General features: G+C 38.4%; 1 protein-coding gene across 1 annotated transcript; it reads right to left on the bottom strand.

Annotated features, from left to right (window-relative positions):
• Nucleotides 1-3,301: 3,301 nt before the first annotated feature.
• Nucleotides 3,302-10,945, bottom strand: LOC125263528 (gastrula zinc finger protein XlCGF57.1-like). The gene is made up of 2 exons (XM_048182532.1): nt 10,419-10,945; nt 3,302-5,027 (listed from the first exon to the last, which is right to left on the bottom strand). Exon 2 carries the CDS (start codon nt 4,980-4,982, stop codon nt 3,408-3,410), a length of 1,575 nt encoding a protein of 524 aa, XP_048038489.1. The 5' UTR covers nt 4,983-5,027; nt 10,419-10,945; the 3' UTR covers nt 3,302-3,407.
• Nucleotides 10,946-14,211: the final 3,266 nt, after the last annotated feature.

Below are 14,211 nucleotides of genomic sequence, written 5' to 3'. Positions count from 1 at the left end.
AGCATCATCTGCATTATGAGAGTCACCATCACACCATCACTTTGAAAGCATACAAAAAGAATCAGTCACTGGTAAAATATCTATTATAACATAATATTTGCAATTTATATGTTGCTTGCAAATACTCTTATGTCATCAGGACACAAAAGATGTGTATTTTGTATTGTTATGACCTCTACCAGCAGAAACAAACAGGCCATGCTAACCAAAAGAGAATACATGAGCCTCTGAAAATACATATACTGTGAAAAATCTCCAAACTAAAGTGCGATTTGAAAAGCTTAAAAGTGCCCTAGAACTTTTTTAAAAAAAAGATGTAATATAAGTCTAAGGTGTCCCCTGAATGTGTCTGTGAAGTTTCAGCTCAAAATACCCCATAGATTTTTTTTAATTCATTTTTTTAACTGCCTATTTTGGGGCATCATTATAAATGAGCCGATTCAGGGTGTGTGGCCCTTTAAATCTCGTGCTCCACGCCCCAAGAGCTCGCGCTTACCTTAAACAACATAAAAAAAGTTCAAACAGCTAATATAACCCTCAAGATGGATCTTTACAAAGTGTTCGTCATGCAGCATGTCTAATCGCGTAAGTACAGTGTTTATTTGGAATGTTTACATTTGGTTGAATGAGTTTGATAGTGCTCCGTGGCTAAAGCTAACATTATACACTGTTGGAGAGATTATAAAGAATGAAGTTGTGTTTATGAATTATACAGACTGCAAGTGTTTAAAAATGAATATAGCGACGGCTCTTGTCTCTGTGAATTCAGTAAGAAACGATGGTAACTTTAACCACATTTCAACAGTACATTAGCAACATGCTAACGAAACATTTAGAAAGACAAGTTTACAAATATAACTAAAAATATCATGATATCATGGATTCATGTCTGTTATTATTGCTCCATCTGCCATTTTTCGCTATAGTTCTTGCTTGCTTACCTAGTCTGATGATTCAGCTGTGCAGATCCAGACGTGTAATCCCTTTCATAATGTTGGGAACATGGGCTGGCATATGCAAATATTGGGGGCATACACCCCAACTGTTACGTAACAGTCGGTGTTATGTTTAGGATTCGCCTGTTCTTCAGAGGTCTTTTAAACAAATTAGATTTATATAAGGAAGGAGGAAACAATGGTGTTTGAGACTCACTGTATGTCATTTCCATGTACTGAACTCTTGTTATTTAACTATGCCAAGGTAAATTCAATTTTTGAATCAAGGGCACCTTTAAGGCTTTCAACACTGTTGTTTTACCAAGTTCAGTCATTAGTTGGCACTCCAGCAGCATCTGCAGGAGAGACATAATGTGACATCCTTAACACCATGGCCTTGTCAAACATCTGATTTATATCTATCACACCTGATTCAACTCATGAGCATATATATAGATATTGTATGCTCCTTATACAGTAATTGTTATAAAAGCATTTTAGAACAGTTTTAGTGTTGCTGTTGGCCCAGATCCAGCATATGTGGATTAAATGCAGACCAGATGTGGCCCGGATCTGGGCCAACACTATGTTACTGTAAGGGTATATAGTTAAATTTTCTAATTACTATCAATAAGGGAATTCGATCATTTACATCTTTCACTTTTGTATGTGAAAATGGCAATTATCATGCCCTTTTAAACCTTTATTTAAATCAGAACACACCAGAAAATAGGCATGAATAACATTGTACCACCCTCCTAACAAATATTAAAATATTAAAGATGCTGAAAATATTGATAAAACTGTAAAGTGTATTTTATGGTAAATACATGAACTTCTCAGATCACCTCAGAAGAATTATACATGGGATAGTGTCAATGGCATTATCACCACAAGAAAAATTACGAGACTGCTTGATGAAAGTAGAATCAGCTAGCAATAAAAAATTAGCAATCAAATGTTGATGATGAAATAAGAAATTTATTTAATCAATTACAAAAATCAGAAGAAAGACCAGAGTGAGGATGCAAATGAATTTTGAGACATCAAGTCCATGAAACTGTCCATAATTATATTCAGCTTTAGTCTAGACTGGATGCCAGCCGAACTTAGCCCCGCCCACAACATTTTGAGGTCGGGGAGTTCGGTCTGGACTCGATCCGTAGAGGAGTAATTATTCCCGAACAGAAACTGTTCGGACCAATCACATTGTCAGGGCGATGATTGACAGATTATCACCAAAAACGTAATCAGCCACGTCATCAAAGAGTGCTTGGGGAGTTTGATTGACAAGCGATCTAACCAATCAGAACGCTGCATCTGCCATTTTGTCCGACAAAGCAGTCAGGAGTTAGAAGATTAACCTCAGTGGAGTTAAACTTGAAAAATTGTGCATATTGACGTCTTTCCGCGTTTGAAACAACATTCATTCTCATGTTCATTCATGTTTATTTGATGCTATAAATGGATTAGTAGGAAGAGATTATCGGTTCACGAGCCTCTTGAGCTGAGGCGCTACAGCAATCTGTCACGATCATGGTCACAACCCATTAAAGAGCCACAAAACGGTTTTTATTGTTTGAATTTTTTTTAATAACTACACAGTTTGAAAGCTGGGACTTTGTTTAATATCATAAGTAACCTGCTCTGCCTCGTCTGTCGATGTGTTGTCAGTTTCCTCTTTGCTCCGCGATGTATTTTCCACTCTGTGTGACGTGACAGCGCCACGGCTTGTCGGACAAAGCAACAGTAACTAAGGGGGGCGGGTCTTTGCGAAAGGTCAATTAGTTTACAACAATGATGGCTGTTGAAGAACTGAGATGTGTAGATTCCGCCATCGCGTCCGTTATAGAAGATATCGACAGCGCATTAATTTTAAAAAAGGAACAGAGGACCGCGATCAAGGCATTTGTCGATGGGAAAGATGTCTTTGCCGTCCTTCCTACGGGATTCGGCAAAAGTTTGATTTATCAGCTGGCCCCGATGGTTGCTAAGAAGAGTCTGTTGACAACTATGCGTCGCTCAACATACGTCACTTACTCTGTAGCTCTGATTGGTTGTAGGTCTATCCAATTGAGGTCTTTCCTGGATCGGTTGAAATACGCCCCCATAATCAAAGCCCAATGGAGCAGTATCAGACTCATATTCGAACTAGAATTGAGTATGACCACGTCAGGCTAGCTTTAGTCCAAACAGAAGGACATCTTAGATCCGTGCCAGTTTTCCTGCAGAAAAAAACTTCTTTAGAAATATTAATTGAAGCTGGTCTTAAAGATGAACTTTGTTCAATGTAACAACTTAGTGATGTTTTAATGAGGCTGGTTGAGACAAATTTAATAAAAGAGAGCTTTTATTACGTTATTGGCTCACATTTGGCGTGCACGCAGCAACACACTTTTAATGTGCTGGATCTGAACTAGTTTAATTTCAGACAGCTGTTTTTATTATGACGACGCAGAGATCCTAAATGAGTTAAACTCTTCCCGCACTGATCACATGTGTGCAGCTTCTCTCTGGTGTGGATCCTCTCATGTGTTTCTTCTCCTCTAGTGCTTTTTCAGTGTCTTGGCTGCCGTGAAGGTCTTTTCTGTGTCTTTTTAAAGTATTCAGCTGACTAAAACACTTTCCACACGAAGAACACATGTAAGGCTTCTCCTTTGTATGAACATTCAGGTGCCTCTTCAGGTGATCTCCCCTAAGAAATGTTTTACCACATTGATCACAGTTATATGGTCTTTCTCCAGAGTGAGAACGCAGATGTGATTTAAGAGTGCCTGACTGTGTGAAACTCTTCCCACATTGATCACATTTATGAGGCTTCTCTCCAGTGTGGATTTTCATGTGTGACTTAAGAGATTCTTTTAGTGTAAAACTCTTCCCGCATTGATCACATGAGTGCGGTTTCTCTTCAGTGTGGATCATCTCATGTCTTTTCAAGTTTGAAGACTGACTGAATCTCTTGTCACAGTGTGAACACTTGTAAGGTTTTTCTCCAGTGTGAATCCTCTGGTGCTGTTTTAATATATCTGCTGTTGTAAAAGTATTACCACAATCAAAGCACATATGATCCTTTAGAGTGCTGTGATTTTTCTGGTGTACTTTTAAATAACTCAGCCGACTAAAACACTTTCCACATGTAGAACACATGTAAGGCTTCTCCTTTATATGGACTTTCATGTGACTCTTCAGGTTTCCTAACCACTTAAATTGTTTCCCACATTGATCACAGGTAAATGGTTTTTCTCCAGAGTGAGAACGCAGATGTAATTTAAGAGTGTATGCATGTCTGAAACTCTTCCCACACTGATCGCACGTGTACGGCTTCACTCCAGTGTGGATTTTCATGTGTGACTTAAGAGATCCTTTTAGTATAAAACTCTTCCCGCATTGATCACATGTGTGCGGCTTCTCTCCGGTGTGGATCCTCTCGTGTGTTTTCAGAGCTCCTGACAGACTGAATCTCTTGTCACAGTATGAACACTTGTAAGGTTTTTCTCCAGTGTGAATTCTTTGGTGGTCTTTCAGTGTGTCAGATCTAGTGAAGGTCTTCCCACAATCAAAGCACATATGATCCTTCACACCGCTGTGTATTTTCTGGTGTACTTTTAAATTACCCAGCCATGAAAAACTCTTTCCACACAGAGAACACACGTGACGCTTCCGCTGTGCATGAACTTTCAGGTGGACCTTCAGGGATTCTGCACTCTGATTTATTTTGCTGCATTGATCAGAGTTGAATGGTCTTTCTCCAGAGTGAGAACGCAGATGTGATTTAAGAGTGCTTGCATGTCTGAAACTCTTCCCACATTGATCACATTTATACGGCTTCTCTCCAGTGTGGATTTTCATGTGTGATTTAAGAGATCCTTTTTGTGCAAAACTCATCCCGCATTGATCACATGCGTACGGCTTCTCTCCAGTGTGGATCCTCATGTGACATTTAAGACCTTTTTTGTACAGGAAACTCTTTCCACACTGAGGACAGGTGAAAGATTTTTTGGCCCTTCCTTTCAATGAGCAACTCAAAGATGTCTCCAGTTTTGTCATGATGATGATTCAGTTATTCGCTCTCGTCTTTCTCCGCCAACAGGTCTAAAATTAAAGATAAAACGGACAGAAATGTGAAGGGAAAGGACATAAAAAATGTAATAGCAGAAAGCAGGTGCGCCTTTGACACGGGGGACAGGGGGGTCAGGACCCCCACAGTTTTGAAAAGAAATCGACCCCCGCACCTTTGATAATGACTGCTTCAATCAGTCACAATATATTATCTTTTAGCTTAGGATATTTTCTTTCAAATGAGACCATTTTCACGTTTTTGTGAGCTTTTGTTTGCAAATGATCAACTGTTTTGTCGCGGATGTGAAGAAGAGGAAATGCGCTCTCAAACGGAGAAACACGCGATCTCCAAACCATCGATCAAAGCGTGATAACGTGTAAGACAGGTCGATGGTATATAAATCATGCCCGAACATTAGCATTTGTCAATCAAGCTAAACCATCCATTCAGAAACCAAGAAATTTGACACTTTAAAGGATTAGTTCACTTTTAAATAAACTTTTCCTGATAATTTACTCACCCCCATGTCATCCAAGATGTCCATGTCTTTCTTTCTTCAGTTGAAAAGAAATTGAAGTTTTTGATGAAAACATTCCAGGATTTTTCTGCTTATAGTGTTCTTCAATGGGCACCAAACTATTGAAGGTCAAAACTAGTTTCACTGCAGCTTCAAATTGTTCTACACAATCCCAGATGAGAACTAAGGGTCTTATCTAGTGAAACCATCGCTCATTTTCTGAAAAAAAAATTTAAAATTATATAAGTTTTAACCTTAAATGCTCATCTTGAACTAGCTCTCTTCTTCTTCTCTATTTGAAATCCAGCAGTGTAGACGCTACTAAGCGTATTACTGCCCTCCACAGGTCAAAATTTTAACTAATTGTTATATACTATTGAACTAGCATATTGCATATAAAATTAGTTCAAACTTTGGCCTGTGGAGGGCAGTATTACTCTTAGCAGCGTCTACACTGCTGGAATTCAAATAGAGGAGAAGAAGAAGAGAGCTAGTTCAAGATGTTCAAGATGAGAATTTCTGGTTAAAACTTATATAATTTTCAAATTTTTTCCGAAAATGCGCGATGGTTTCACTAGATAAGACCCTTATTTCTCATCTGGGATCGTGTAGAACAATTTGAAGCTGCAGTGAAACTAGTTTTGACCTTCAATAGTTTGGTGCCCATTGAAGAACACTATAAGCAGAAAAATCCTGGAATGTTTTCATCAAAAACTTTAATTTCTTTTCAACTGAAGAAAGAAAGACATGGACATCTTGGATGACATGGGGGTGAGTAAATTATCAGGAAAAGTTTATTTAAAAGTGAACTAATCCTTTAAGGTAAGGAGGTTGACGCGCGAGCTGGCTTGACTGAAGTTTTTGTGGCGATTTATAATTTATGGACTGATTTGATCTCGGTAATTACATCTAGAAAGTTAAAAGCATTGATGGCATCTATAAAAGAGATATCTGAAAGAGAAACTAAAGTTATTGCCTCGATCATCGACACAGTGGTAAGGACGCACGAGAGGAGTGTGTATACTGTAGTACTGCATTTACAATACTTATCAGTGGCGTGCACTTTTAAGTGCCCTTTGCGGTCGCATCGCGGTGCCCCCGTGTTCCTATTTCTCTCGATGTGAACCGTGAGCTCCAGTCCATTATAATTCAGGGCCCTTGTATACTTAATTTCCCGCGTTCCGCTCAGTCTCACGTGTGAGCCTTTCAAAGAAACTCCTTTGCCCATGAGTATAAAGGTGCATTCATGCCACATCGTAATTCCTGTTACTATGAGATTCTGGCTTGTAAAAAGTGTTCACGTCCTCATAGAGCTCATAATTACAGCTTGTAAGCTGGGAGTTTTTTGAAAGCTCCCACATGTACCACGTTGCCGCTGTACCACCTGACTGCCAGGGGCGGCGCCAGCCCATTTTGCTGGGGCTTCAGCCCCGAATGTTTTGAGTCAAGCCCCGATTCTTAATTCTATTTAATGACTGTCACTGAGCAAATATGAAACTGGACAATAGCTTAATACTTAAATTCGTTTGAGTAGGACAAACTTAAATTAAACAAATTAGTTCAGTTAAATTAACTGTTATGAGTATTTAAAACTTTCTTTTACTTTTGAGTTCACAGCACTGACATATTTCAAGTAAACTAAACTGTTTTAGTTGCAGCAGATTTCTAATTCCCAGCATGCTTTGCATCAGACTGTATAAATGTTGAAATTAAGTGTTATTTTGTGTGTTTTTGCATAAGATTAACATAGGGAGACATAAGTTAGTGTTTAGTGTTGTGTTATGTTGGGATTGACAGGGGGTTCTGTTATGTCAGTTTTGTAGGGTTACCACTGTGGTGAAGAGTAGACCATGTGGTTAGGTTGAGGATGGGCTGCAAAACTTTAAAAGCCCAAGGATTTATCTTTTAAAAAGAAATGAGTTTGTAAAAAAGATGTTTGAACCTTTTTAATGTCCAGGTACAAGTCAAAGCTGTTTCTTTGTTCAATTTGCATTCTGTACATGGGTTAAAGCTCTTAATTTTGAGTTTCCAGAGTGCAACAGATTGATGCATTTAACCTTAAAATGTACAAAATTTTCTTCCGGGGGGGCATGTGCCCGGACCCCCCTAGAGCTGGTACATCCAACAAAGTTTTACAAATTACAGTGTCAAGTAATGTACATTTTCGGAACAAGAATACGACAACAAAAGCTCCTTTCATGTCAGTAAAGCTGTTAATAGAAAATTCAAATGTCTTTGGACAAATATAGATTGGGGCTAAGCCCTGAATGTTTACAATGTCTGGCTCCTCCCCTGCTGACCGCTATAGGTTCATTTAGGCGTCGATAGTGGTGCCTCAGAAATGCATAATTATAAAACATCTCTGAATATTACATTACGTGTTATCATCTCAAGATTCCAGTAAATACGAGGTGGAGTGAACGCAGCATAGATATCAAATGTCGTCACCCCGTGACCTTGGCGCTCAGGTGTAAGGCACACCATTACATCATGTCCGTTCTCTTTCCGATTCTCATCTTTGCGGAGAAGTTCTTTCATCAGGCTGAATTTCTGACACTGTCAGAAAACTATCGTAGGCTATCTTTGGTTGTAAGACTGGGAAAACAGCTGTCTTTGAACCTCTCTCACTGTAAGTCACAGGACCACCAATTAAGAGTCATGATCCCAGAAATCGTATCCCGGGCTTAATATTGTTGTGTTTGGGCATGTTGGCGAGCAGCATGGTGCATCTGACCATTAGATAATTTTTTAGAGACTGGTGGATTCAAAATGGTCAATATTCATATTCATGCATTTTATTGATATCCTACTGTATATTAATCATTCATTATGATTTATGGCTTATTATTACTTATGTTTATCATTGCATTCAAGCAGTTCACAGAGTTCAGATCATGATGACGGTGAGTTGAAATCAGCAGCGAGTGAGCTCTCTGCATGCAAAATTAAAAGTGGCTTTTTTTTAAGACGTAACCTTGATGCTCCACCTATTGCAGATAATCAGGCTCCTAGCCTGTTTTGTCATGCTTCTGGTCATGTTAATGAATTACTTGTTCCACAATGAGGTGACTTCATTAAAGAATTATCATTTGGCTTTAAAAGTGCAGCAACATTGTGTTGACCCTGATCCGGCCCACATCTGGCACATGTGGCATGATGATCTGGCCCACATGCTGCACTGAATTATGGTCATTGTGTGGGCCGCTTTTGTTTGCCAGATCTGGGCCATGCAAGCCATAGCAATGCCACATGTCAGCCTAGGGAAAAGAAATAAACCTAAATTGGACCTTATCTGAGCCACAAAATCTGTGTATATTAAATATGGAGTCATCTGAGCCTTAATAAACCTGTTATCAAGCAGAATCACTGGAGGAAAGAAGAGAACAGAAAAAGAGACGAGCAGAAACACAAGAACTAGAACTGACTTCAGCCACAGCCTTAGATGAAATCAACTGAAGATGAAAAACATTAAACCTCTCAAGATCTCAACAGAGGATGATTAAACAACTCCACAAACAGCATTACCAGCTTCACTTATTACTAACCAGACTGACTTTATTTATGTTAGACATCAACAAAGGTTGTTATTGAGAATTAACAGAGGTTTAACTCTAATGTGTTTCATTTGAAGTCACCATAATGGTGAATAGTTGTTCTATTATTTCGGCTCTTATTCTATATTTGTCTTTTCTGGCTCTTGTCTTCTCTGAAATTGTGTTTGTTAAAAACACATTTACAGTAGTGAAGGAAGTTAAAGCAGTTAGGTCAAATAAATAAGGTAACACCAGTGACAAAAAAAAATGGTACATGCAGTCTTTAAATAAATGCACACACAAAAAATAATTAAGCTGTCATTTATGAAAAAGAAAAAGAAATACATTTTAAGACATCTTGCCATACCAAAAGTGGACATTTCTGTAGAATGGCCCACAGAATATTCACTTCCTGCACTCCAACTACATTTCGCACCACAGCAATGAAGTCATGTGCAAACAACCAATACATCGTTAGATTAGGCCTGACACGATAACTAATTTCTATTGTGTGATATATTGTTCCAGAAATAATTGTGATAAACAATATTATTGTCATTTTAAGACCATTTTATGCCACTGAATATATAATCATAATATAAAAGCCTAATAATGCAAGTAGGCCTACACACTTTCAAATAACAACCATTTAATTCTTTATATCATGCAAATGAAGAATCAAACATGTAATATCATAAATAAAAAAAAAAACCTGAATAAATGGTTATTTAAATGAAAAAAAAAAAAAAAAAAAAAAAAAACATGCTCAAAAGGCACTATGGAGATTTTCCATTTACAGATTTTTCCCTGCCCTTCTTCTCTCATAAAGTAAGGGTGCAGCGATGCACTATTGCTGAAAACACAAACCCTAAGCAGTCACATGTCCGTATGAACAAAGACATTCATATTTGCACCGGAACAGTGGATTGTGGCTGTGAAATCGAGAGAATTCGGACCAAACTGTCTGTAGTTGTCAGGAAAACACTATAACGCCGCAAATAACGCTTTATTTCACCTGTCAATGACTGCTTTGTGAAGGAACTGCAGATGACATCATGATTGGCAAAATGTTGATGACATTTATTATCATATAAACAATATTGCGTCACCAAAAATTATTGTATCGCCACCAAATGATATTACTGAGTGTATTACACTGTAAGTTGATCTATTGATTATTGCGACAGGCCTTTGACAGAACTGTTAAACAAAGAAAGTTGACGATTTTGCGGAAGTGAACAGCATTATTATTAGTGACAGAAGGCAAATAATATAATAGGCTACTTTCTCATTTACCGTCAACATTCAGCAAATACGCATCTATATCATTTTAACAAATCTCTTAATATCTCATAAACATTAATTTAACAAACCTTGAAGACTTAATCGAATCCAGCAGTCAGATCTTCAGAAGCATAAGTGAGCATTTGTTTCCTGTGTGAACATGTGTCTGTGTGTAACGGTCGGTCCGCGCTTTTTCAAGTCTGCAGGACAGTCATGATCAGTGGGCGAGGCCATAAACACGACCGTTTTTGAGAGCGTTACCTGGTTTGCCCACCTCAGAGTGTGGGTAGGGTTTAGGGGTGGGAACGGGTGAAGGGGATCATTTTCATTGCATGATATATAAACACCCACCAGTTTGAAAACACCCACAAATACAGAAATGCCCACTTTTGTTCCGCAGAGACCTTACACTCGTCTTTTTGGTCTTCTTCTTCTTTTCTTGTTTTGGAAACCGCAGTAAACATGTGCCCTATGCCTAATACTAATATATTCTTTAATGTTAACTCTTTTCATTCATTCTTCCATAGCTGCTACTTCTCTTTGCACCTCTCTTTCTTCATCATAATCCTTACAATTAATAATCACGTTAAAGCTGCTGTCCGCGATTTTTGTCAGTTAATAAGGTTAATAAACAGAACTGCACGCGTCTTGCGGAGGAACATTCTAGCCGGAGCTACTTTTCTCCGTGTATGTCTATGGTGAATCACGCAGTTGCTGTGATACTCTGCGGCGAGTCCTACCAGTCCGGTCTGAAATAGTCCGAATATGAACACTTATTATAAGTGTACCATAATGTACGGTGGCCCAGTAGTGCACAACACAACGGAAACAAGCGACAACACAACGAAATAAAGCCACAACACAACGAAATGAAGCCACAACACTACGAAATGAAGCCACAACACTACGGAATAAAGCCACAACACAACGAAATGAAGCCACAACACAACGAAATGAAGCCACAACACTACGGAATAAAGCCACAACACAACGAAATGAAGCCACAACACAACGAAATGAAGTCACAACACTACGGAATAAAGCCACAACACAACGGAAATGCTCCCGACCACTTGGGGGCTCTCAGAGCTCGGTAATATTAAATATTCCTTGCTACTGTTCTATAAAGTCGACAGTCTTACAAAGATATCAATACCATGATTAGTTTTAAGTATGTAATCATTGTATATCGACATGAAATATTAATTAAAAAACACCTATGTGCACAATAATAGCTTCATATTCATATTTGACGCGATACCACGGCGCATGGTGAAGGGAACATCCACCAAGTGGTTAAAATGTATAATTTGTATTAACTACAATGACTTTGTTTAACATTTAAAAACAGACATGTTCAAATTCCAAAGCTTGTTCCTGTTGGTAAGACTGACAAGCTTTGGAATATGAATATGTCTGTTTTTAAATGTTAAAACTTAAAAGTAATTTTAATGAATACAAATTATACGTTTTAACCACTTGGTGGAATTGGCAGACGTTCCCTTCATCATGCGCCGTGGTATCGCGTCAAATCATTCATATAAATATGAAGCTATTTGCACGTAGGTGATTTTGAATTAATATTTCATGTAGATATACGGTGGTTACATACTGTAATCGTGGTATTGATATTACTGCCATAGACATAATATACGTAGACGCCTCATAGACTGAGGCTGCCTATTGGAGCGGACGTATCAGCGCGGCGCCATCTTGGATGGGTCCCCAATGCGCCGCCCCCCGCATTTATTTCTACTGAGGAAGATTTATCCTCAACTACAATAATTATAACTCCCCGAGTTTTTACCGGATTTTCACACGGTTTGGTTTGTTACAAACGGCAGAGACTTAGTTATGATACAGGACGCTGTCACACATTGAAAAATTCTGCTTTCATGTTGAAAGACTTTGTGTTACGCTCTAACAAAGACATATGGTAGGCTATGGCATATTGATAAATGTATAAATGAATGAATTTTATATTTTAATAAAGAAACAAGTTTGATTGTTCATTTGAATTTATTTTTCTCTCTCTCACACACACACACAATGGCATATTGATAAATGTATAAATTAATGAATTTTATATTTTATTTAAAGAAACAAGTTTGATTGTTCATTTGAATTTATTTTTCTCTCTCACACACACACACACACACTCACACACACAATGGCATATTGATAAATGTATAAATGAATGAATTTTATATTTTAATAAAGAAACAAGTTTGATTGTTCATTTGAATTCAACACTCACTCACACTCACTCACTCACACAAGCTCCCATATATACTGTACCAGCTCAGAATTTTTTTTTAAAGGCCTGGAAAAGTAAACGTTATAATTCCAGGTCATTCCAACATCTTACATTACCCTGTCAGGCTTGCAACTGGGACTGGGGAGCTAAAATCCTTTAAAAAGAACTGTTTTGCACAGCTTCTTTCGTATGCTTGCACTCTGTAACTCCAGGGTAGTTAATTTTGCGATGTGGTGCAGCCTTACTTTGTGAAATACAGACACCACAAATGACACAAGCATGAAATGATGGTTCTCAATTCCGAATTGGGTGTCTGCAATGTGCTCCCCGAGTAAGAACACATCCTCTGAACCAATCTCCGCCCGAACGAAACGGTTGACGAAGGACACACGGACACCTTGTTCCTTTGAGTTTTGTCGAATCACACGCTCTGCTGCTCTGACCACCTTCACTGTTCCCTCTGAGGGGATCATCAGCCCACCATTGTTTTTAAGTTCAAGCAGGTGGTAGCTCTGGTCAAAAGATGAGGGTACAGCAGCTGTGACGAGGCTTGCACGGCACACCTCACAGGACAGTTTTTTCAGAATTTTTCTGACAACAAACCCTGAAATGTAGACAAGGGCATTGTCCACAAGACCACCAAAGCGGGTGGGCAGGTAACTGTGGTCACATATGACTGCAGGAATGTTTGCAAATGGGGACAGAAGCTCTTCCTCTGCCATTAAAACAGAGTGCATGTCTGCAGCTGATAGGGACACAGTTTCATCTTGTGCTGCCACGTTGCCTGACCCACTTGGTGAGACACCACAACGGACCATCAGACGACGGAAAATGCCTTGGAACTGCCCTGCAGTTGGATTGTTATTCCAGCCTCCTAAAAAAAAAAAACAAAAAACCTTTACACACTTAGATTACAGAGATGTTTAATGAGGACAGTCAGAGTCATAATAGATATATCTTCTGAGGTTAAGTAAGGAAACTGTATAACCATTTTTTTCCCACAGGTAGGCTATAAAAGGTAAGTAAGGAAACTGTATAACCATTTTTTTCCCACAGGTAGGCTATAAAAGGTAAGTAAGGAAACTGTATAACCATTTTTTTCCCACAGGTAGGCTATAAAAGGTAAGTAAGGAAACTGTATAACCATTTTTTTCCCACAGGTAGGCTATAAAAGGTAAGTAAGGAAACTGTATAACCATTTTTTTCCCACAGGTAGGCTATAAAAGGTAAGTAAGGAAACTGTATAACCATTTTTTTCCCACAGGTAGGCTATAAAAGGTAAGTAAGGAAACTGTATAACCATTTTTTTCCCACAGGTAGGCTATAAAAGGTAAGTAAGGAAACTGTATAACCATTTTTTTCCCACAGGTAGGCTATAAAAGGTAAGTGAGGAAACTGTATAACCATTTTTTTTCCCACAGGTAGGCTATAAAAGGTAAGTAAGGAAACTGTATAACCATTTTTTTCCCACAGGTAGGCTATAAAAGGTAAGTAAGGAAACTGTATAACCATTTTTTCCCACAGGTAGGCTATAAAAGGTAAGTAAGGAAACTGTATAACCATTTTTTTTCCCACAGGTAGGCTATAAAAGGTAAGTAAGGAAACTGTATAACCATTTTTTTTTC

The sequence above is a fragment of the Megalobrama amblycephala genome, linkage group LG2 (assembly GCF_018812025.1).
Source record: "Megalobrama amblycephala isolate DHTTF-2021 linkage group LG2, ASM1881202v1, whole genome shotgun sequence".
Classification (NCBI taxonomy): domain Eukaryota; kingdom Metazoa; phylum Chordata; class Actinopteri; order Cypriniformes; family Xenocyprididae; genus Megalobrama; species Megalobrama amblycephala.
This window is presented reverse-complemented; position numbering and strand designations above follow the sequence as displayed.

What these genes read in the sequence shown, in the direction of transcription:
- LOC125263528 (XM_048182532.1), bottom strand. Translation starts at nt 4,982, where the DNA reads ATGACAAAACTGGAGACATCTTTGAGTTGCTCATTGAAAGGAAGGGCC.